The following is a 25,661-nucleotide window of genomic DNA, read 5'->3' as shown; positions in this document are numbered from 1 at the left end:
GTTGGTGTTGGTCCTGCTTTGAGCAGGGGATTGGACTAGATGACCTCCTGAGGTCTTTTCAAACCCTAATATTTTATGATTCACATTTCTTGCAGTGAAAAAAGGACAATATAAACAAACATTTTCAAGAACCTATGGTGGAAAGTTTTAGCAAGTCTTAGTTCTGAGGGTTGTTACATTATACAGTGAAAATACCTTTTTTCTGAAGATTGAATTTACGAGTCACTTGTGTCTCTTTAGATATACCAAAGGCTGCCACGCATTTCGCCCCTCCCTTGCTATACACTAAAGGAACAGAACTTTGTAACTCGTTTATTGTGCACTTGCTACTGAGCAACCAGTGAATTGGCTTTTGTAGAGCTTGAGTTATACTGGCTGGTGTAGTTTAAATCTAACACATCTAACAGCTCCTAGAATGACTGATCAAATGCTGCCTGTGACAATGATAAACAAAGCCTTCAAATCTTGTATGGCTTATTGGGCCTCTCTACTAGCTGAAAATTGTTCAAGAAGATGTGTAGGCTAAAGGGATTTTATTACGGCTTTCTCTTCCTTTTCCATCTGTTGTTTCTTCAGTATTTCCATTTTCTAGCTCATAATAGTTCATAAACACTGTTTTTTCTTTGTGGTTGATATTTAACCCTCATGAGCCTAACTCATTATATTGCTGTGTTTTCTAATGATCCGGTGGACTTCTAAATTGGGCATGGGATAATAGGAAGCTGACGTTACCCTCCATTTAAAAAACCGCAACCTTTTTACAAGTAGTTTAAAAAAAGAGTCATGGGTCTGCTGTAACTCGGTTGACTCCAACGCAATTATGCCAGGGTGAGTTTGGCCTTGTATGTTTTTATCATTTGTAAAATGTCATTTAATGGCCCTGGAGAATGAAATCCACAATCCCCAGAAGAGGTAGAGCTAATAGACCATAGCAATGCAAACTTTCCTCAACAGTATTTCTCAAACTTGCTTTGGAGGACACCTCTTTCCCCTCCGGGACAAAGAGGGAGTTGTCTTCTTGTCTCCCTGTAAAAATGTCAGTTAATAACCTATGTAGTGGCTTTCTATAGTGTGAAAACTTGTCACTTCCTATAGGCTGTGGATGATGATAACAATGTGGGTTGGATTTGAACTGGCAAGTCTTGCATCTTCAAATGACTCCTCAGGGACGCTTCTGCTAAAGAAGCCCTATTTTTATCATTGCAGATAAACTTCCACAGCCTCTCCTGAAACCACACAAAGAAACTGACAAGAATTGTCAGTGCTGTTATAAAAGCAGGACCTGCGGGAACTCGGCTGCAATCCTTTGCTGCTGTTGTTGGGGAGCCCTATCTTTGTGGGGAAGGAACAAGTGAAGGGAGCTGACTTGTGGCCTGGTGGCACAAGAGCTTGCGTTCCACCATCATCCCTTGTCTTCCAGGCTAGAAGCAATGTTGGAGGGATTATGTTTAGCTGCAGGGGATTTGATAACTACCCACCAGCCAAAAGCAGTCTGCTGCAATTTGAGTCTTTGATGTGGATCCTGGAATGAACCCTGAAAAGATTGTTGGGACATGGGGTGAAAGAATGATATGCAGCTACTAACTGCCACATGGTTGTCCTGGAAACCCATCCACATGCAGAGCTGTAATGAAGAGTCTGTCTTCGGGTTGGAAGGATGGTCACACCCCAAAGCAGCAAGACTTTGTGGTGAGGGAATGAAACTGCCAGTGCAGTGGCTTCCTAGAGATTTGTTCTCATGGGAGAAATGTAGGGTGCAGATTTATTCTTACTCTTCCCATTCACTTGTCCCATTCACTTGCTTACATGCTTTGTATTGTTTCTGGGAAATGAACTTCAACAAACTTAACTCTTATTTTAAAAGGTCTTTTTTGTGGGAATAATATATTTCTTTGCTTTTCTCTAGCGCATTTAATCCAAAAATCTCAAAGCCTTTAAATGTAAATGAATTAAGTGCCTCTGACCCCTGTGGGTGTGACATTCCCCAAGGTACAATCTGTACTGTTGACCGTTGGTGTCCCCTTAAGTCTCTAGCCTGGGGTGCCTTTTACACTGCTTTGTTGTCAGAACAGCCACTCCTGACTTACTTCCACAGCCTTCAGCGTGCAAATTCACTCCCAGCAAAATACATGAGCGTGCTGAGGAATCACTAATGATTTACATACAGGGTGGCACCTGCAGATTCTTACTCCCAACCTTGTCAACCAGAAATGTGTGTCTTGTGCTGCTCAGTACCTTTCTGAACAGTACAAGCTCATAGAATTTGAGCCCATCACTTCATCAAAGGAAAATGATATATGCACCAATAATATATGCAAATAGCGTTTCCCACATACTCTAATCCAAACATACTGGATAAAATAAAACAATAAGATAAGTTTATTAACTACAGGGAGATGGATTTTAAGAGATTACAAGTGATGATGCATAAAAGTCAGGATTGGTTACAAAAGAAATAAGAGTAATATGCAAGCTAATATTTAACAAGCTAAATGAACTTAAAAGCAAAGGTTTGTCTTGCTATACACTGTAGTAAATTTTACAGGCTGGGTCTCCTTCCAGCCTGTGACCACTTCTCCTTACTTCAGTTTTTTCAGAGTAGTTAATAATATGAGCAGAGAGAAGGGAGGAGGAGATGTGAAGTCCTCTCCCTTTATAACTTAATTTCTTGTGCTAGAAACATCCTTGCTGAGTCATGGTGATGCAGGTCATGCAGGACATGAAGTTTGAATGGTCCCTATTGCTGAAGAATGGCTGCTTAAGCCGTGACAGCTCTGGGATGCTAACGTGTCTTTGTCTCTGAACACTTGTTTGAGCCTGCTTTTCTTAAACTTGGAGCATGTTACAGCAATGATACGAAGTAGAATCTTGTAACTCCACATACAATGTTGATGCATGTATTTTACCAGAGCAATAATGTTCAGCAGATTGACTTTTCAAATGATACCTCACAGGGCATACTTTTTATAATTTTTTGTATAAGGCTCTCTCATGGGCTCCTCCTCTCATTTTATACTAAACCTCATAGAGCACTAGTTTTGGTTTCTTTAAATAAATTCTGTTTTAAATCTGCCCCATAGCAATTCCCAGATGTATATTTTCGGAGATTAAACCTCCTCTAAATGAAACCCAAATCTGTAATAATTCCTAGAAATGGAAGCTTAATGTCTTTTACACTATAAAACTTAATAAATACAGTTGGGGTTTTATTTTAAAGCTTTTAATTTGTTTAGGGAAATATTAAAGGCACAAACCCACCCTCTCTCCCTGCTTTCTACTTTCATTATGGCCATTGAAGTGTGAAGTTTAATTAATCAGCAGCATATTAAGGATGGAGACCTAGGGCTGGTTTACACTAGAAAATCAGATCAACCCAGTGTTAGAGAGCTTATTCCTTCACTCTCCCACTTCCCTGGTCCTTCTCGCATGAACAGAGAGCAACAATACCCGAAGTCCGAAGATGCAAACAATTCAATGTTTATTGGGGTGAACTTCCAGCAAGCTTAAATACAAGTTCCTTTTTCCTTATTTTTGAATCCCAATTTACTTCCTGTTTGCCCCTAATTTATATAGTAATAATCTTAGCTATACCTTAACCAATCATTCTACTAAAAAGAAAAGGAGTACTTGTGGCACCTTAGAGACTAACAAGTATTCCTTTTCTTTTTGCGAATACAGACTAACACGGCTGTTACTCTGAAACCAATCATTCTACTGAAATTTAACTAACCAATCCTAACATATTGTAACATGATTAGCTAACCAATTATATCCCACCACCTTAATTAGATTACACCCAGCAAAATTAATTATACAGCAGACAGAAACAATCACAGAACCAGACAGAGATTATATAGACAAACAATAGCAAAGTGGGAACTATAATGACAAAACAATACAGAAGTGAGGCTTTCACATCCCAGCTATTGATAAGTGAGTTCTTGCCAGACAGGATGCTATCAAACTAAGTTTCCTTTTACATCTTCTAGGCACTTCCCTTTCTCTGGAGGTGATAGGAATACAATCCTGTCCTGATAGTGCCTGACCGCCCAATAGCACCTTATTTCAATGTGACTAGTTTGGAATGTGAGGATGTGACTGTTCGCTTCCTAGCTTATGGCTGCCTCTGCTGCTTAGCCAAAGGCCTTAGCCTAAGAACAGGGCCTCAAACTGTCACAGTAAGAGAAGGCCCTTACACCAGCAGACAGTGATTTTGATTCTTTCTTTTATACCTCTAACTAGCCAAGTAATAAGAGTACCCCTAAATTCTTAAAGTACAGGCCTTTACAGACAGGCCTGAATATCTATATCCTAACACCCAGCTATGTCGCTCAGGGTGTGAAAAATCTGCACCCTGAGTTTGTAGTTAAGCCAGCTTAAACCCCCTTGTAGAGAGCACTAGGTTGATGGAAGCGTTCTTCTGTCGACCTAGCTATTGCCTCTCGGGGAGGTGGATTTACTATAGTGATGGGAGAACCCCTCCTGTCGCTGTAGTAAGTGTCTACACTGAAGTGCTACCGCAGTGCAGCTGCAGTGGTTTAAATGTGGACATACCCTACTTGCATATCTTGTAATATCACTGCATTATGGAAAAGCTGGGTTTGCCCCACCTCCCTGAGAACTAGACCACAGATGTTTTATAATACAGCCAGCAGGCTTTGTAGGGGTAACCTGCTTGGAGATCAACATAGTCCTTCTTTCAGCAAGATTGTCTTATTTAAATGTTCCAGTACAGTTAGCACTTTGTCGTGATTAAGGTTAAGATTTTGTCACGGTTATTTTTAGTAAAAGTTACGGACAGGTTGCAGGTCTGTGACTTTTACTAAAAATAATGGGGAAGGGGCTGACGGGGAGAGGGCTGAAGCCTGAGCCTCGCGGAGTGGGGTAGAGAGTTCAAGCTCTGCTGTGGGAGAAGGGAGTCTCCCTTCTGCAGCAGCTGACTGCTCCGGCACCGGTGCTGCAACCCCAATGGCTCAGAGCTCTGGGGTTCCCCTGCTGTCCTCAGTAGCTGAGCACTCTGGCTCCCCCCACCGCCCATGGTGGCTCAGAGCTCCAGGGTCCTCACTGGCTGATACCTCCAGCCCCGCTACCATGGGGCTGAAGTGGGAAATGTCACAGAGGTCTCTGAAAGTCACGGAATCCATCACATCCATGACATCTTATCCTTAAAAGTCATGATGTAAGATGTTAAAGTAATCTAGCAAAGGTAATGCGGTTCTGTCAGTAGGTGAGACTCCCAGATGAGATACTGTAATATCCCTGATTTCTGCTGCTGTATCTGAACTCCTGTCCCTGCATGCCATTGTGAGATGATCAAATTCATTTAGGAAGGAAATTGCATCTTTCCATGCTTTTTGGGGGGTGTTCTTTCTCCCCATGAATTAAGGACAGCTTGGTCTCCTGATCCCCTCTGATTTTGTCGCTGGCCTGGGACCCAATTTGTTTTGCTCTTCACTTGTGTGTCTCCTTCCCTGTCCCACTCTCTCCTTTTCTCTGCAGAGTTATCTATTTGTGTCACTACTTCCACATCTGTCCTTCCAGTAGGGTGGGCTCTCCATTCAACCATTTCTGTAAGGCCTGGGATCTTGGACCCAAAACTCTTCTTCGCTTCTTATTCTGTGGAGATTTAGCTGCTGCCTCAGCTGGTTCTCTTAATAGAATCATCGAATCATAGAATATCAGGGTTGGAAGGGACCTCAGGAGGTCATCTAGTCCAACTCCCTGCTCAAAGCAGGACCAATCCCCAACTAAATCATCCCAGTCAGGGCTTTGACAGCAGGAGCTTTATGGGTCTTGTATTAAAAGTGAACTGAAAAGCTTTGCAACCAATACAGAGAAATAATTTAAGCTCCCAAACCAACAAGATACAAGTTTAGACTAAACATATTTGTCAGTCTAAACTTGCATCTTGTTGCTGGTCTGGGGCTTAAACTAATTCTTTATTGCTTGGAAAGCTGTTCAGTTGACTTTTAAATAGACAGGGCCCAATGCTGGCACTGTATGGTATAGTATTTGTCATAAGATTCCTTAGCAGGATGTTAAGAGCTACTTAGCTGAGCCATGACACCTATGTTTCAACCCAGGAGTAAACCAGGGTTCTCTTTCTGGCAATCTGTAGGGCCAAATTGACTTCATGGGTGTTGCACAGGAAGGGATGAGGGTGTAAATCAGGGCAGAATTTGGTTCTTAGTGCTAAAAAGTGATGGCAGATGAGTAAATGGGAGATGAGTGAAATTCCCCTTCCTTTGCACAATACTCAAACAAAGTTGTGTACATCCCTCCCCACATGTAGATAAACACCAAATGACAGCAATTTGACAATGGTGTACCAGTACTGTAGTGACAACGAACTCTCTAATGCAGCTGACCTTCAACAAATGGCTGGCAAGTTAACAGCTCGGGGAAAAACGTGTGGTTGTCAGCAGCAGTAAATGTTCTCTTTAAAAAGTAGGAGAGGAAAAACACCAAACCCTTCCCTGACTGCAAAGTGAATTTCAGTGAAGTAGCTGAAATGCCACCTGCCAAATCAGGGTGTGATTGCCCAGTGCTCTTAGGGTATTCGGAGACTGTCTGGGAGGTGGGTGCGATTTGGAAACTGCTGATTTTTTTTTTTTTTTAAAAATACAGGAAATGCAGAGGAGAGGCTCCTGTTTTCATTTGAACTTTCTGGTGATACAATGAGGAGATGTGCACACAAAAAAAGAACATAATGCCCATTGAATTCTAGCAGGTTGTGTGATTTGGGAATTAGTTTATCAGATTTCAGAGTAACAGCTGTGTTAGTCTGTATTCGCAAAAAGAAAAGGAGTACTTGTGGCACCTTAGAGACTAACCAATTTATTTGAGCATAAGCTTTCGTGAGCTACAGCACAAAAGCTTATGCTCAAATAAATTGGTTAGTTTATCAGAGACATCTGCCTTGCCTGTGGTATAATTCAGCTCTGCTTCTCCCTTCTTAGAATACTTACAAGTCATTCACATGAGACATTCTGTGGTTTATGTGCCTTCCTTTGTACTGTCCCCTATGAACGGACGGCCCTCTCTGATCCTGTGTGCCCCGTAACCGTCTTCTCCTCCCAATTTTTTCCTCCAAATCCTATCTTTTCTCCCACAGTCCTCGAATTCCTTATAAACCATGACAGTTTCTCTGGATCTGACAGACTGTCTTTATTTTTAAGATAGACATTCTTTTTTGAGTTAGAAATTCATCTATCTGGTTTTGTGTGTGTATTTTTAATACTATATAATGCTCTTGTTTTGCTTGCAGTGGCATCCTACAGGCAGCAGCTGCAGCCTAGGAGATTCAGGGGAGGTCTACGCTACAGCTGGGATCGATGCTCTGAGATCGATCCACTGGCAGTCGATTTAGCAGGTCTAGTGAAGACCCGCCAAATCGACAGCAGATCGCTCTCCTGTCGACCCCTGTACTCTACCCCCGACGAGAGAGTTTCTCCCGTTGACCCCCTGCTGTGTAGACCCTGCAGTAACTTGGCCTAAGGTATGTAGCTGGAGTTGCGTAGTGTAGGTTGACTTACCATGGTAGTGTAGACATAGCCTCGGTCTGAGCAATGTGGACAAGGAAACGATTTTACTGATGGCTTATCTTGCTTCCAGAAAGCACTGCACCACAACTAACCAACAGCATTCCTCCAACAGCTGTCTATCCTATTATTATTTGTATTATTGTAGTGCCTAGGATTTCCAGGTGTGGGCCAGGCCCCCATTGTGCTAGGCGCTGTACAGACACAGAGCAAAAAGACTGTCCCTGCCCCAAAGAGCTTACAATCAAAGGATAAGACAAGGCATACCAGATGTCTTAGTAATCTAAGTTCTGTTACACAGTGTGTAACAATGTCTGATTGTTTCTTTGTGCTCCCCAGTCTGTCTGTCTGTATCTGTATTAATATTACAATATGTGTAAATGCCCAATCCACTTTCAAAATGCACAATATGAATAATACAGAGGAGCAAAAACTTTTTGTGGCTACAGTGCAACATAAAACTGCAACAGTGCCTTTACTGCGTAGTACCATAAATGCTGGGGAATGAATTGCAGAGACCCTATGAAGTTAAGAGTGTTCCACTCATAGGGTTGTCTACACTACAAAATTAGGCTGAATTTATAAAAGTCGAATTTTTAGGAAGCGATTTTATACAGTCGATTGTGTGTGTTCCCACTTAAGATCATTAAATCGGCGGAGTGCGTCCACAGTACTGAGACTAGCGTCGACTTCCGGAGCCTTGCACTGTGGGTAGCTATCCCACAGTTCCTGCAGTCTCCGCCGCCCATTGGAATTTTGGGTTGAGATCCCAGTGCCTGACGAGGCAAAAAACATTGTTGCGGGTGGTTCTGGGTACATGTCGTCAGGCCCCTCCTCCCTCCCTCCGTGAAAGCAACGGCAGACAATCGTTTCGTGCCTTTTTCATGGGTTACCCGTGCAGACACCATACCACGGCAAGCATGGACCCCGCTCAGCTCACTGTCACCATATGTCCCTGGGTGCTGGCAGACGTGGGACTGCATTGCTACACAGCAGGAGCTCATAACTGGTAGCCATCCTCGTCATCTCCTGGGTGCTCTGGCCAGCCTTGGTCAGGTTGGTTGGGGTGCCTGAGCAGACATGGGTGCTCCTGGTAGATCTCAGTGAGGTCTGTCAGGGGTGTCTGCACATAAATGGGGGTGAGTCAGGTCATTCTCTTCTTTAAGTTTTGTCTAATGGAGATTCAGTCCTGCCTGGAATATTGGCAGAGGGATAGCTCAGTGGTTTGAGCATTGGCCTGCTAAACCCCAGGTTGTGAGTTCAATCCTTGAGGGGGCCATTCTGCTTCAGGCTGCTCTCCCAGCCAGCAGCACCATCTGCTGCCAGCCAACCCCTCCCTCCCGCCGTGAAAGCAACGGCCGACAATTGTTTTGCGCCTTATTCCGTGTGGGTGCCATATTGCTGTCAGCACTGTCATCCACCCGCCACTTCCGCTGCCACTCTGCTCTCCTGCTCACGCCATACCATGGCAAGCATGGAGCCCGCTCAGATCACAGTGGCAGTTGTGACCACTCTAAACACCATGCTCATTATCATGCAGTATATGCAGAACCAGAACCTGCAAAAGCAGGTGAGGAGGCGACGGCAGCGCGGTGAGGAGAGTGATGAGGACATGAACACAGACTTCTCTCAAAGTACGGGCCCTGGCAGTCTGGCCATCCTGGTGGCAATGGGGCAGGCTCATGCCATGGAACACCGATTCTGGGCCCAGGAAACAAGCACAGACTGGTGGGACCACATAGTGTTGCAGGTCTGGGATGATTCCCAGTGGCCGCAAACTTTCATATGCATAAGGCACTTTCATGGAACTTTGTGACTTGCTTTCCCCTCCCCTGAAGTGCCAGAATACCAAGAGAAGAGCAGCCCTCACAGTCCACAAGTGAGTGGCGATAGCCCTCTGGAAGCTTGCAACGCCGGACAGCTACCGGTCAGTCAGGAATCAATTTAGAGTGGGCAAATCTACTGTGGCGGCTGCTGTGATGCAAGTAGCCAACGCTATCACTGAGCTGCTGCTATCAAGGGTAGTGACTCCGGGAAATCATAGAATCACAGAATATCAGAGTTGGAAGGGTCCTCAGGAGGTCATGTAGTCCAACCCCCTGCTCAAAGCAGGAACAATCTCCAACTAAATCATCCCAGCCAGGGCTTTGTAAAGCCTGACCTTAAAAACTTCTAAGGAAGGAGATTCCACCACCTCCCTAGGTAACGCATTCCAGTGTTTCACCACCCTCCTAGTGAAAAAGTTTTTCCTAATATCCAACCTAAACCTCCCCCACTGCAACTTGAGACCATTAGTCCTCGTTCTGTTATATGCTACCACTGAGAACAGCCTAGATCCATCCTCTTTGGAACCCCCTTTCAGGTAGTTGAAAGCAGCTATCAAATCCCCCCTCATTCTTCTCTTCCCCAGACTAAACAATCCCAGTTCCCTCAGCCTCTCCTCATAAGTCATGTGTTCCAGTCCCCTAATCATTTTTGTTGCCCTCTGCTGGACGTTTTCCAATTTTTCCACATCCTCCTTGTAGTGTGGGGTCCAAAACTGGATACAGAACTCCAGATGAGGCCTTACCACTGTCAAATAGAGGGGAACGATCACATCCCTCAATCTGCTGGCAATGCCCCTACTTATACATCCCAAAATGCCATTGGCCTTCTTGGCAACAAGGGCACACTGTTGACTCATATCGAGCTTCTCGTCCACTGTAACCCCTAGGTCCTTTTCTGCAGAACTGCTGCCTAGCCATTTGGTCCCCAGTCTGTGGTGGTGCATGGGATTCTTCTGTCCTAAGTGCAGGACTCTGCACTTGTCCTTGTTGAACCTCATCAGATTTCTTTTGGCCCAATCTTCTAATTTGTCTAGGTCCCTCTGTATCCTATCCCTACTCTCCAGCGTCTCTATCTCTCCTCCCAGTTTAGTGTCATCTGCAAACTTGCTGAGGGTGCAATCCACACCATCCTCCAGATCATTTATGAAGATATTGAACAAAACCGGCTCGAGGACCGACCCTTGGGGCACTCCACTTGATACCAGCTGCCAACTAGACATGGAGCCATTGATTACTACCTGTTGAGCCCGACAATCTATCCACCTTATAGTCCATTCATCCAGGCCATACTTCTTTAACTTACTGACAAGAATACTGTGGGAGACGTATCAAAAGGTTTGCTAAAGTCAAGGAATAACATGTCCACGGGTTTCCCCTCATCCACAGAGCCAGTTATCTCGTCATAGAAGGCAATTAATTAGTCAGGCATGACTTTTGCCCTTGGTGAATCCATGCTGACTGTTCCTGATCACTTTCCTCTCCTCTAAGTGCTTCAGAATTGATTCCTTGAGGACCTGCTCCATGATTTTTCCAGGGACTGAGGTGAGGCTGACTGGCCTGTAGTTCCCAGGATCATCTTCCTTCCCTTTTTAAAAGATGGGCACTACATAAGCCTTTCACCAGTCATCCGAGACCTCCCCCGATCGTCCTGAGTTATCAAAGATAATGGCCAATGGCTCTGCAATCACATCCACCAACTCCTTTAGCACTCTCGGATGCAGCGCATCCGGCCCCATGGGCTTGTGCTCGTCCAGCTTTTCTAAATAGTCCCGAACCACTTCTTTCTTCACAGGGGGCTGGTCACCTCCTCCCCATGCTGTGCTGCCCAGTGCAGTAGTCTGGGAGCTGACCTTGTTCGTGAAGACAGGCAAAAAAAGCATTGAATACTTTAGCTTTTTCCACATCCTCTGTCACTAGGTTGCCTCCCTCATTCAGTAAGGGGCCCACACTTTCCTTGGCTTTCTTCTTGTTGCTAGCATACCTGAAGAAACCCTTCTTGTTACTCTTAACATCTCTTGCTAGCTGCAACTCCAGGTGTGATTTGGCCTTCCTGATTTCACTCCTGCATCCCCAAGCAAAATTTTTATACTCTTCCCTGGTCATTTGTCCAATCTTCCAATTCTTGTAAGCTTCTTTTTTGCGTTCAAGATCAGCAAGAATTTCACTGTTAAGCCAAGCTGGTCGCCTGCCATATTTACTGTTCTTTCTACACGTCGGGATGGCTTGTTCCTGCAACTTCAATAAGGATTCTTTAAAATACAGCCAGCTCTCCTGGACTTCTTTCCCCCTCATGTTATTCTCCCAGGGGATCCTGCCCATCAGTTCCCTGAGGGAGTCAAAGTCTGCTTTTCTGAAGTCCAGGGTCACTATTCTGCTGCTCTCCTTTCTTCCCTGTGTCAGGATCCTGAACTCGACCATCTCATGGTCACTGCCTCCCAGGTTCCCGTCCACTTTTGCTTCTCTTACTAATACTTCCCGGTTTGTGAGCAGCAGGTCAAGAAGAGCTCTGCCCCTTGTTGGTTCCTCCAGCACTTGCACCAGGAAATTGTCCCCTACCCTTTCCAAAAACTTCTTGGATAGTCTGTGCACCGCTGTATTGCTCTCCCAGCAGATATCAGGGTGATTGAAGTCTCTCATAAGAACCAGAGTCTGTGATCTAGTAACTTCCGGTAGTTGCCGGAAGCAAGCTTCTTCCACCTCATCCCCCCTGATCCAGTGGTCTGTAGCAGACTCCCACCATGACATCACGCTTGTTGCTCATGCTTCTAAATTTAATCCAGAGACACTCAGGTTTTTCTGCAGTTTCATACCGGAGCTCTGAGCAGTTATACTGCTCCCTTACTTACAATGCAACTCCCCCACCTTTTCTGCTCAGCCTGTCCTTCCTGAACAGTTTGTATCCATCCACGACAGTACTCCAGTCATATGAGTTATCCCACCAAGTCTCTGTTATTCCAATCACATCATAATTCCTTGACTGTGCCAGGACTTCTAGTTCTCTCTGCTTGTTTCCCAGGCTTGTTGCATTTGTGTATAGGCACTTGAGATAACTTGCTGTTTGTCCTGCTTTCTTAGTATGAGGCAGGTGCCCTCCCCTTTCGCGTTCTCCTGCTCGTGCTTCCTCCCGGTATCCCACGTCCCCACTTACCTCAGGGCTTTGGTCTCCTTCCCCTGGTGAACCTAGGTTAAAGCCCTCCTCACTAGGTTAGCCAGCCTGCTTCCAAAGATGCTCTTCCCTCTCTTTGTTAGGTGGAGCCCGTCATAGTGCAGGTCATAGTGGATGGCTTTCCTGAAATGGGATTCCCTAACTGTGGTGGAGCTATAGACAGAACGCATATCCCTATCTTGGGACCGGACCACCAAGGCAGCCAGTACATAAATCGAAAGGGCTACTTTTCAATGGTGCGGCAAGCACTGGTGGATCACAAGGGACGTTTCATCAACATCAACATGGGATAGCCAGGAAAGGTGCATGATGCTCACATCTTTAGGAATTCTGGTTGGTGGGAACAGCTGCAGCAAGTGACTTACTTTCCAGACCAGAAAATAACCGTTGGGGATGTTGAAATTGCTATAGTTATCCTTGGGGACCCAGCCTACCCCTTAATGCCATGGCTCATGAAGCCATACGCAGGCAGCCTGGGCAGTAGTCAGGAGCTGGTCAACTGTAGGCTGAGCAAGTGCAGAATGGTGGTAGAATGTGCATTTGGATGTCTAAAAGCGCGCCGGTGCAGTTTACCGGCTCGGTTAGACCTCAGCAAAACCAATATTTCCATCATTATTACTGCTTGCTGTGTGCTCCACAAAATCTGCGCGTCGGAAAAGCTTTGAAAACCAGTTTCATGACTGGCCAGGCTACGGTGTGAAAGTTCTGTTTGTTTCTTGATGAAAACCCGCCCCCTTGGTTCACTCTACTTCCCTGTAAGCCAACCGCCCATCCCTCCCCTCTTTTGATCACCGCTGGCAGAGGCAATAAAGTCATTGTTGTTTCAAATTCATGCATTCTTTATTAATTCGTCACACAAATAGGGGGATAACTGCCAAGGGGTGGGGGAGGAGGGAAGCACCATGTGGGGTTCAGGAGGAGTGGAGGATGGAAGGACAAGGCCACACTGCACTTCAAAACTTATTGAATGCCAGCTTTCTGTTGTTTGGGCAGTCCTCTGGGGTGGAGTGGTTGGGTGCCTGGAGGGCCCCCCACTGCATTCTTGGGAGTCTGGGTGAGAAGGCTATGGAACTTGGAGAGGAGGGTGGTTGGTTACACAGGGGCTGCAGTGGCAGTCTGTGTTCCTGCTGTCTTTCCTGCATCTCAACCATACGCCAGAGCATATCAGTTTGATCCTTCAGTAGCCTCAGCATTGCATCCTGCCTCCGGTCCTCTCGCTCGTGCCTCCGGTCCTCTCGCTCGTGCCTCCGGTCCTCTCGCTCGTGCCTCCGGTCCTCTCGCTCGTGCCTCCGGTCCTCTCGCTCGTGCCTCCGGTCCTTGCATTCATTTTGTGCTTTCCTGGACTCTGACATTGTCTCCCTCAACGCATTGTGCTTGGCTCTTTCAGCATGGGAGGCCTGCATGAGCTCAGAGAACATTTCATCACGAGTGCGTTTTTTTCCGGCTTCTAATCTTTGATGGCCTCTGGGACGGAGATGACAGGGGGAGTGTTGAAATATTTGCAGCTGCGGGAGGGAAAAAAGGGAGATTTAGTTTTTAAAAAGAGACATTTTAGATAACAATGAGTAGACTCTTTCACGGTGAACCAAGCTGTTAACATTACATAGCACATGTGCTTTCTTTACAAGGTCACGTTTTGCCTCTTATGTCGAGGCCTGCCAGTATGGTGTGAGATCACACACACGCAGGGCCGGCGGGCAACAGAATTCGGCTTGCAGGCAGCCATGGTAAGCCACAGTCTTTTGGCTTCTTTATCCTTCCTAACGTGTGGGAATGGTTTCCAACAGCAGCACCCTCATTTCCCATACCAAGCACCCATTGGGTTGGCCCTTTAAAATGGGTTGGCCATTTAAAAGGAGGGGCTGTGGTTTTCTGGTTAACGTGCAGCACAAACCCAACTAACCCCCTCCCCATTCTCTGGGATGATCGCTTCACCCTTCCCCCCACCGCGTGGCTAACAGCTGGGATGATTTCTGTTCAGCCACAGGCAAACAGCCCAGCAGGAACGGCCACCTCTGAATGCCCCTTAATAAAATTCCCCTGTTTCAACCAGGTGACCATAAATGATATCACTCTCCTGAGGATAACATACAGAGATAAAGAACGGATGTTGCTTGAATGCCAGCAAACACCAGGACCATACGCTGCCATGCTTTCTTATGCAGTGATTCCAGATTACGTGCTGCTGGCCTGCCGTGGTAAAGTGTCCTTCCATGGAGGACGGAATAAGGCTGCCCTCCCCAGAAACCTTTTGCAAAGGCTTTGGGAATACCTCCAGGACAGCTTCATTGAGATGTCCCTGGAGGATTTCCGCTCCATCCCCATACATATTAACAGACTTTTCTAGTAGCTGTACTGGCCTAGAATGTATCCCAAGTCTTCAGGGCAAATTAATCATTAAACACGCTTGCTTTTAAACCGTGTATTATATTTACAAAGGTACACTCACCAGAGCTGCCTTCTCTGCCTTCAAGGTCTGGGAGCCCGGGTTGGGAGGGTATTGGATCCAAGGTGATAAACAGTTCCTGGCTGTCAGGAAGAGCGGTTTCTCCGCTTGCCTGGTGTGCGCTATCTTCAACCTCCCCCTCCTCGTCATCTTCCTTGTCCCCAAAATCCTCATCCCTGTTGTGTGAGACTCCCTCCTTGCAGGAGTCCATGTACAGGGGTGGGGCAGTGGGAGGGGCACTCCCTAGAATTGCATGCCGCTCATCATAGAAGCGGCATGTCTGTGGCTCTGACCCCAAATGGGCATTTGCCTCTTGGGTTTTTTGGTAGGCTTGCCTAAGCTCCTTAAGTTTCACTCAGCACTACTGCTGGTTTCTGTAATAACCTCTGTCCTTCATACCCTTGGATTTTTTTTTTTCAAATATTTTCGCATTTTGGTCTTTTGGAACGGAGTTCTGATAGCATGGATTTCGTCGTCTCCTATAGCGATCAGATCTGGTACCTCTGATTCGGTCCATGCTGGAGCTCTTTTACGATTCTGGGACTCCATGGTCACCTGTGCTAAAGAGCTCTGCACAGGGACCTGTGCTGATCAGCTTGCCACACTGGCCAAACAGGAAATTAAATTAAAAAGTTCGCGGGCTTTTTCTGTCTACCTGGACAGTGCATCCGAGTTGAGAGTGCTGTCCAGAATGGTCACAATGGAGCACTCTGGGATAGCTCCCGGAGGCCAATACCGTCAAATTGCATCCAGGCTACCCCAAACTTGACCCAGCGAGGTTGATTTCAGCGCTAATCCGCTCGTCGGGGAGGAGTACAGAAACCGATTTTAAGAGCCCTTAAAGTCGGAAAAAATGGCTTCGTAGTGTGGACGGGTGCAGGGCTAAACCAATCTAACGCTGCTAAATCCGACCTAAATTTGTAGTGTAGAACACTGCTTATGTGCTTTACATAAATCAAAATATCCTGGGCTTTTTTTTTTGTTATGTGTGTATGTAGCAGTCGCTAGAGAATACTTGACCTGGAAATCAACTATAACTACATTTGATCTCACCAACTTTGAAGGTTTTGGCCCTCGTGAAGCTATTCCAGAAATTTTATTTTCTTTGCTTTAGAACCCTAATAACATCATCAGCACCTTGTGAACCCCTCTGATTGCCTTTTTCAACCTACCTCCAGGTTGTGATTGTGACCCATTGATTATGAAACATAGCAATAGTATATCAGTGTTAGTGAAAGATTGGTTGCCTTCTCCTTAAATTCCACCCAGAAACCAGTTGGCAGCCAATGCAGATCACGGAGTACCAGTATGATGTTCACAGTGAAGAACCTCACTTAACAAGCAGGTAGTTGCATTCTGCACCAGTTTCCGTCTCCAAATGGATTTCAGGTGCATCTCCTTGTGGGGCACATTACTGTACTCTAATCTCAAGGCGACAAAGGCACAGTTTGCAGAACTGAGGTGTGCTGACAGATGCATAACCTCCTGGACACATCCGGGGTGGGGGTGGGAAGAGAGCTGTCCTAGTTACTGTTGCTATCTGATCATCTAACTCCCAAATTACAAACTCAAGTGTTTAAATGGTGGGAAACACCCTCAGGCTAGGGTCTGTTATAATTTTCAACATCTCTTCTGGTTACTTTCTCCTAAGGTACCTCTGTTACCTGGATAGAGTTTCCAGCACCACTCCCTCATCTCTAGATCCTGGGCAGACGCTGAGATACATGCTCAACTGCACCATCTGGGTTGATGTGCCTTCATGCGTTTTTGATTTCCTTGGTGGTTAACTGAAATAGAGTTTAATTAAAATCTCATTATCAAGTTGTCCTACAACATTAGTAAATAAAAATAACTTTTACAGCTGCCTCTTGTGGCTTAGTAAGTGACAGTTTAAAGGATTTGACATCTGTTCATTAAAAAAGAATTTGAAGAATATTTTTTATTCCCTATCTGCTCTCAGGTTTTAAATCCAACTATGTTGTGGTCTTTTTTTTCCTACTGCTGCTATAGTTTAAAATTCCCGATGAGAGGTGAGTACACCCCATAGCAAGCTGCCTTGTTTGGATTTATAAGATGCCTTGGGAGTCATTTGGACATCTCCCTATGGGCCGGGTAGATGTATCTGTCTTGTTACAGCCTGCTATTTGATGCACCCTCCGTTTTACTACCCATTATTTGATGCACCCTGCTGTTTTAAAAAGCACAGGTAGCAGTGTTCAGCCAGTCTAATTTTTCTCCACTTCAACCTACTTACTCCAACCAATCCCATTACTTTCAGTTTTGCTAGTGAAACCTGCTTACTTTCTCCCCTCCTCTTGTCACTTCTATTTTATTCTGCTCCCTACACCTGGATCCTCCTCCTTATTCCATCGTGATAGGTGCCCATCTTCTTTTCATTCAAATATGTCCTCAAAGCTCACTTCATCCATGAGGCCCGTAAACACAAGTGTGTCATGTTAAGAGTTAGCGCTATTCTCTGGGACTCTGTTTCACTCCTCTGTGTCTGATCTTTGTCTTTTTAGACTGTAAGCTCGCTGGGCCAGGACTGTCCTTTAGGGCTGGTACGGGGCTCAGTAGAATCTTGATGCTTAGATAAATAATAAAGTGACCTGCTTGACTGAGGATCCATTTTCTGCATTAGTCACCTAAGTAAAGTAATACTATCAAATGTTTGTTCTACAGACTTGAATCATGTCTTAAAAGTCACACTTTCAGCTGGCTGTTTGACCACTACAATTTGATTCTAACAAGTGACTGTATAAATAGCTCCTTCTTACATAACAGGTCTTATCCCTGTTTCATATGTGGGGCCATACCTGCTTACTTTAGTCACAAAAGTAATATTTGACTCCTGTTCCCTCTACTGCGCCAACACAGCTACAAGCGAGTGAGCTGGATTCTGTTGTGGCTCATGTATCATCAATTACATTCCAGTTGCTGGGCCCAGTTGTGCTCTTGGTTAAACCTGTGCAAACCCAGTGGTGACAGTGGTGTTGCACAAATGTGACTGCGAGCAAAATTAGGCCCGCGGAACTGTGTTCCTGATGAAGCTCCAGTAGGTAAGAACTCAGTTTGACTCTCGGATGGCAGAGTTTGCAGAGTTACCAGTTTGCAGGGCTGGTAGTTAGAAAACTCATTTTTCCTTGTGAATTGAGTGAATTTGATCTGGAGTCATTGAAAAAAAAAACACGGAACAGCAAGGTGCCTGCCTTATAGTCCATTTTGCAGAGTAGATCCATACATGAACTTTCTCTCTCAGCAACTGGATTCTCTCCTTGTGTGTGTTTTCACTAAAATGTGGCCTCCCTACCATTTACCCTGCAGTATTTATGGAAGCTCAGCTAACCTCTCTGCTCATATTTGAAGCTACTGTGTAGGCTGTAATTGCCTAAGAAGCAGTTGTGACACTTCTAGTAAGGATGCAATACCAAAATAGATTGTATTATCAGAGTGATGCTTTGGCTGCCTGCCAATTGCATATGACTCCTGGTGCAGATTAATAGATAACGTACCCCCTGTTAATAGATCCCAAATCTGATCGTGTGAATAGACTGGAAGTACTGTATTCCAGCAGCCAACTGCTGAGTTTTTAAGTGCTTAGTGCTGTTTACTTAATGCACTCTATGCTGATAAATTAGAAGTACTCTGCACTTAGTAAAGAAAATAAATTCCAGCCCCACAAAATAAAAGCTTTGCAGCACTTAGCCCTGTTTATAGAGTAGTTCATCCACTATTCCTTCAAGACTCGCAAATATAGCTAGCAAACCATTTGACAATAAAGTCCGTGGGATAATACAAGACCACAAATTCCAGACCGTTCTTTTTGAAGGCTTTGGCTCAACAGCGACATTGAAGGAGCATGGTGGCCCCAACTCCAACTCCAACCCCAAACTCCATTGTGCTTGGACAGTAGCAGAGCCATTGCTGTTAGTTTAAGGTTACTCGCCTAACATAGTTTTCATTTGGGGATTTAGCTTTTATTACAGCAACCGTTCTAGTTTATGGCCAAGGTGGAGAATTATAAACCTTGCTTTCAGGCACTCAGAACTTTCTAAAAGATGATCCTTTATGCTAAAACTTCCCATGATTAACATAAGCAGGGGGATGGTGTTGTAAAGCACAGGTCAGAGAGTCAAGAAGTCTTGAGTTTTATTCCTGGCTGTGTCACAGGCTCTCTGTGTAACCAGGACAAGTCATTTCACCCCTCTGTGCTTTTTTATGTTCCTTGATTGTAAAATGTAACTTGCCTATCTAATAGGGTGCAGGGGCTTAGATTGGGAATGTCTGTAAAGCATTTGGAGTTCATGCTGTCTAAATGCAAAGTTTTATAAAATAGGGCACGGTGTTTGTCATGGAGGTTGCAGGAAGTCACGGATTCCATGACTTTCTGTGACTTCTTCAGCAGCCAGTGTGGCTGACCCCAGGGCCGCCCAAGCAGCTGGTCCCAGGAACAGCTGGTCCCAGGAACAGCCACACCAGCTGCTGCGGCTCTGCAGTTAGCTGCTCCGGGGGCCCCGCAGCCAGCCACACCAGCTGCTGCTGGAGTGGCAACCGCGCTCAGGCCAGCTGCACTGGCTGCTGCTCTGGTGGTCCTGGACAGTTGGTCCCCGGGACCACCCCCCACAGCTGCTGGTGCCCCCGCTCTTAAGATTCAGTCACGGGTATTTATGTTCAGGTCGCAGGCTGTAATTTTTTTGTTTCTTGCCCATGACCTGTCCATGACTTTTACTAAAAATACCCATGATTAAATTGTAACCTTAATTATAAATATCAAGGTGTGGAATTCAGTCATATATGTTGAAATAAACTGGATTCCTATTCAACTATTATTTTCAATTAAAGTGTGTGTGTGTGTGTGGGGGGGTATGCTAATGTGAAGTGGTTGGAATTTTAACACCACAGTAAAATGTATAGTTCCCACAGCAACCATAACTCTGTCATTCAAAATACTTTATACACAAAGGGCGAAATTACATTTGTGGGGAGAAAACACAGATCTCAGTTAAATTCTGGCCGCCGATATTTTAAAAAGAAAAGGAGTACTTGTGGCACCTTAGAGACTAACTAATTTATTTGAGCATGAGCTTTTGTGAGCTCATGCTCAAATAAATTGGTTAGTCTCTAAGGTGCCACAAGTACTCCTTTTCTTTTTTGCGAATACAGACTAACACGGCTGTTACTCTGAAACTGATATTTTAAACTAACCATAGACCTCTTTCTGGAGAGGAGAGAATCAATTTACTTGTGATAGTTAACTCAGTGTTTGTAGTTGAGAATTTTAACATAGGTTTTTGCACAAAGTTATGTAACTGCAGATCATTTGTAGTCTGCAGGCTGGTTTAAACTCCAGCTGGGGTGCCTCAGTGTAGTTTGCAGTCTAAAGCACAGCTGGAGTTTCAAAACATTGATTCCATAGAGTACAAATTGCATCTGTGGATGAAAGCCTCCAAATGGCAGTGCGCAGTAACCTGAATTTGTGAACGCTTTCTTTCTCATCTCTGGTAGATAAATGTCTGTACGTAAACCTTAATTGGTCCTTTTAAAACAATAGCCATAAAGATGACCTTTTACACAAAGCAATTTAGTCCTAGTTAGGAAATAACCTCTTGCTAAAAATGTTCTGAATTTTAGAAGCACAAAATAGCATTTTGCATCTTTTATTCTCTCTCTGTGTTTTGTTTAAAACCTCAGATTACACTCCCCTTGAAAAAACTGGCCAGAAAAAACTCCCTCCCAGACTGAGTCCTCATACACCAAGTTGTATCCCATTGCAGGAGGTGCGTTTGAACCCCTGGAATTAGGGCCTTCTAATGGCAACACTGGAAAATCAACCCTGGGTCCTTTCAACCTCACGGTTTGATTGTATCTTCTGTGGATCACAGAGATGCTCTCTGACATTTGATTTGTTTTTATTTGAGCATCTGCAATCTTCTGTTCTTCGGAATGCTCTGGTAACATTTGTGCATGTATTGGGTGAGGGAAGGAGTTCTGATCTGTTCCTTTTGACTCAAAACAGCCGTGGAGTAATGAAAGGGACTACGTATTCCTTGACTGTATTACCCACAAGGTGGCAGTGTGTCACAGCCGCTGGTGTGGGTGACGCACGATCTCTGCTGTTCTTTAGCATTAATAGTGAAGCTGTCCAGGTGGTACTAAGATTGAGCGGCTGTGACAGGGAGGTGTGCTGAGATTCTTCTGCCCTAGGGTTTTGAAAAAATGGCCATATGTCCCTGTCCAGCAGTATTTCCATTCATGCAAGTGGAAAAGCGAAGTGGCTTTGGAATATAGGATCTCCTGTTTTATATCCCTCTTCATCTTCCTCCTCCCCCCCCCTTCATTTTTTAAAATCAAACTTTAACAAGGCTGAGGCAACTGTGGAACTGTTGGAAGGTCATGGCTTGTGGCCTGAGTCAGTTTTCTCGGCTCCAGCAGTTACTTTTTATTACCAAATGTCTCCAGTGTAAAGTGTGGTTGTACTCTGTAAAAATGGCCCTTTGTTACTCACACCACAGCTGCTCCTTGTGTGTGTCTAGAACAGAGTTGCAGACTTCAGTGATAAAAATGAGGCTTTTGTTACTTTTTATTCCTGTCAGTCCTGCAGAGCTAATGACTCCGGGAGAATAAACTGGTCTATTCTTGTTTGTGCATCATCATTAGAAATCGTTTAAGTTCCAGTTTCAGGGTCGAATGGTGCTCTCTGTGTCATCTGTGAAACTCTGTAGAAGATATTGAAGTGAGTCTAGGGATAGCTGGGAACAGGATTTGAAGACATTGGGGTTGCACACGTGCAATTAAAGGCAAAATTTTGCATGCTGAATATTGACCACTGAGGGTGGTGCGGGCGTTGAAAAGAACCCAGATTTTTCAGATCCCAGGTGAGGTTTGGTGCATTAGCAGTAAGAGAAACTGACTTCTTTCTTCTAAACTGAACCAATTTGATATGGTTTCACCGAGACGTGCTCAACATGGGACCTCCATAAAGTCATGTTTGTGGTTGATTTCCAGAGTAAAACCACCCTTCCATGCAGTGCAGGGTAAAATTGCCGATCTGCCATCTGGATTCTATGGGAGGATTTAATGTACGGTGTGCTTGCAATAGGATAACATTGGCATTCCTAGTGCTGTATCTGCATTACAAGGCATGACAGTGGGAGTAGTGGGGGAGGGCAAGCACACACGCAGGAGAAAGTGAATTTGATGTGTCTGAATGGAAAGAAAGGGCGGAGGGGAAGATTATAGTTCAATCTTTCAAATGCCCTTTGCTGTTTGCTCTCTTGCTGCAGGTGAAGTGGAAAGGGAAGGATTTGTTCGACTTGGTATGCAGGACACTGGGACTTAGAGAAACCTGGTTCTTTGGACTTCAGTACACGATCAAGGATACCGTGGCCTGGCTCAAAATGGACAAGAAGGTTGGACTAGAACTTTCCTTTTAGGGGATGGGTGTGGTGGAGTGGGAGGGTAGAACTTTCCCTGGCTGTCCATGCATGAAACATGGAGATGCATCAGTGGGAGTTCTGGGGGTGCACCGGGAGCAGAACTAGGCTTTGGCTGATTTATAGATACATCAGTCAAGAGATCCAAATACAATATGATTGTCCTCCAGCACAGTTAGTGTTAGGTCGGACCTTTAGTCTATCCCTGAATCATCACAAAGCCTTAGACTATACGTACAAGGTCCCTTCTACATTATAAAACTGGTGCATTACATGTTTCAAGGGACAGCCATGTTATAACCATACCCCCAAGATGATTATAATGTAAATGGGGTCTAATATCTTATTTGGAGAATCTCCATGTGTACATAAAGGGCAGACCCTTTAGAGGCGGTAGCTTTCCAAAATATACTGTGCAAATACTGGAAAAGTGAGGTTGAAGTATGACATCTCATTACTAATAGTCTGCCAGTGTTTGAGGTATGGAAGTGCCGAGGAAGGAGACACAATAGCGAACACATATGGGAGATGAAGTTAAGGAAAGGAATACTTCCCAACAGTGTGATCCTCTCAACTGCTGAATAGTCTCCTAATGGAACCATCATTTCTTTTGCTTGTATGATTTAAAACTAAACTGGGCAAACCACTAGAAAATGTACAATAGGGAATTCTTCCTTCTGGTGTCTGAGATGAACCTTTCTTGAGCAGTATTGAAATAAAGGTCTGGTTGAGCCTCTGTTTCCAAACACAGGATATTTAGTTCAGTGAACAGAAGTTAGGATTGTATCTCTCTGCCTAAGAAAAAATATGAAAGCAACTTCCAGGCTCACCAGTTGTCTTTGTAGCAGGAAACTGCATACTTTGACGAAAGATTTGTGTGTGTTGGTAGGACCTGTATGTGCTCAGCAGGGAAGAAGAAAAATGAATCCTCTGCCTCATGCATAGCATGCAGGATGATTTGTTTCTGCTTTGAGTTTGTTTTATAAATATGTAGAAATTGCAAACTTCTTACAGGCCTGTGGGGCAATGGTTCCTGAACTTCCCAGATTGCATCATATTGACCAGGTGACTGGAAAACCTGGAGAGGGAGTACTGCAGTTTGAGGGGAAGTAAAAGTTTGGCACCTGTGTCTAGGCTGTAAGAGGCAATGGTGTTGGGGAGGTTGGAGTCACTGATTGATTGTCCAATCCTGCAGGTCCTGGATCATGATGTTCCAACAGAGGAGCCGGTCACTTTTCACTTCCTTGCCAAATTTTACCCTGAGAATGCGGAGGAGGAGCTGGTTCAGGAGATCACACAGCACTTGTTCTTTCTGCAGGTATATGCTTCAGCAACTGGTTGCCCTTCCCAAGGGCTGGGAAATGTGGTGGGTGGTAGGGCTGTAGGTGTGTTTCTTAATGTTGACTGGCTCTGGTCATCCCAGCATGGCTTCTCGTCTTTAAGTTCAAACCCACTCTGAAATGAGCAATTTCAATAAGCACATGGTGATCTAAAAATAGAGAAAAGATGGTTTGAGTAAACCTAGCAGCATTCAACATACTCAGTCTGTAAATGACAGGTTTCAGAGGAACAGCCGTGTTAGTCTGTATTCGCAAAAAGAAAAGGAGTACTTGTGGCACCTTAGAGACTAACCAATTTATTTGAGCATGAGCTTTCGTGAGCTACAGCTCACTTCATCAGATGTTTACCGTGGAAACTGCAGCAGACTTTATATACACACAGAAATCATGAAATGAGGTGACTAGCAATATTAATAGGTTATACTCTCCCGCTAGGAGGGTATCTGTGTGACAGAGGGGCAGTTTCGGGAGCTAAGCAAAGTGCAGGAGGTGTCACACCCTTGCAACGAGTGTGCATGTCTTGTGTCAAGATATGCCAGCTGTCCGTAATGCATGGCTAGCATTTTTATTGTAAAAAACACAGGCGCATCCTTCTGAAGGAGAGCAGGACAAGTCCAGCCCATGCCATATTCAGGGTACACTATAAAGCTTTCTTCTTCACCAAAGTAGGCCCCAAATAACTGGAGCAGAAGAAAATCCCATAAGACCAATGGAGTCAGAAGCTGATGACTAAGATGGAGTGGGATGGAGAACTAAATGTTTCAACTGACCCACTGTAGTTTGCAGTCTGTGATAATGACACCTAGCTCTTATGCAGCACTTTTCATCAGTAGATCTCAAAGTGCTTGACAAAGGAGGTCCGTGTCATTATCACTGTCTTTTTAGAGATAGGAAAACTGAGGCACAGAGCGCCAAAGTGCGTTGCCGAAAGCCACCCAGCAGGCCAGAGCTGGGAATAGAATCCAGATTTCTTGAGTGCCACTCCACTGTGCTGTCCACTAGGCTAAATTTATAGTAATAGGCTCTTCAGCTTTTCTGGAGAGAAGGGAAATGCCATGCAACTTTGTTTTGGGGCAGTTTGCTCTGATGCTGTTGCACTCTACTTCAGGTTAATGAGGCAGTTTCATCAGAAGTCCCATTTTTCAGGCAAGGATGATTTCTGAAATAACTACCTTTTGGGCTACAACATTCCAGGTTTATTCTCAGCCCATAAAGGGACTTGTGTGTATGTGTGAGAAACTTATAGGACTGGGAAAATTACAGTGATGTCTAGTGGTTACAGTAGGATTCCTTGGTTCTATTCCCAGCTGCTTTTCCTTGGGCAAGTCATTTAGGCTTAAACTTTCAAGTGTCTGCTGATTTTCTTTTTGGGTGCCTCAGGTTGAAGGAGGTTGGATTTTCCAGTGTCCCAAGTTAAAGCACCCAAAATTAGTAGTTTCGGGGCTATTTAGACCTTTATAGCCCCCAAACTGAAGCCATCCAGGTCAGTGAACACTTGCAAATGTAGGCTTCAAACCTCACTGTGCTGTTTCCTGTCCCTCTTTAAAATGGGTATAAAAGCTACCTCAGTGGGTTGTTGTGAGGCTTAATGTTCATGAAGTACTCTGTGCCCTTCTAGTATCTTTACTCTGGGGAGCAAAGTATTCATGTTAATTTTCAGGTCCTTTTTGTTACTCAGATACCTCACATAGGTATTTTAAAATTATTTTAAAATGGCAAATTTGCCACGGGTTTGATCCTGGATGAAAACTGCATCTCTCAACTGCAGTATGTGACTTTTTACTGGGGTTTTTAATAACATAGTGGGGTGGTGGAGCTCTAACTCTGTTTGTGACATAGGAACATGTATAAGTCTGCAGACTCGCCTGATTATGTTAATGCAGAAGTGTAGCCTCTGTGATTGGTAAGG

General features: G+C 44.7%; 1 protein-coding gene across 8 annotated transcripts in view; it reads left to right on the top strand.

Annotated features, from left to right (window-relative positions):
* NF2 (NF2, moesin-ezrin-radixin like (MERLIN) tumor suppressor) overlaps positions 1-25,661 on the top strand; it is a 95,417-nt gene that overhangs the window by 4,640 nt on the left and 65,116 nt on the right. For all 8 annotated transcript variants that reach the window (XM_073313220.1, XM_073313221.1, XM_073313225.1 and 5 more), the window contains exons 2-3: positions 22,263-22,388; positions 23,608-23,730. In XM_073313220.1, coding sequence (XP_073169321.1) covers positions 22,263-22,388; positions 23,608-23,730 — 249 coding nt within the window. The remainder of the gene's footprint in view (positions 1-22,262; positions 22,389-23,607; positions 23,731-25,661) is intronic.

The sequence above is a fragment of the Lepidochelys kempii genome, chromosome 15, assembly GCF_965140265.1.
Source record: "Lepidochelys kempii isolate rLepKem1 chromosome 15, rLepKem1.hap2, whole genome shotgun sequence".
Classification (NCBI taxonomy): domain Eukaryota; kingdom Metazoa; phylum Chordata; order Testudines; family Cheloniidae; genus Lepidochelys; species Lepidochelys kempii.
The sequence above is the reverse complement of the archived record's forward strand: the minus strand, read 5'-3'. Positions and strand labels throughout refer to the sequence as shown.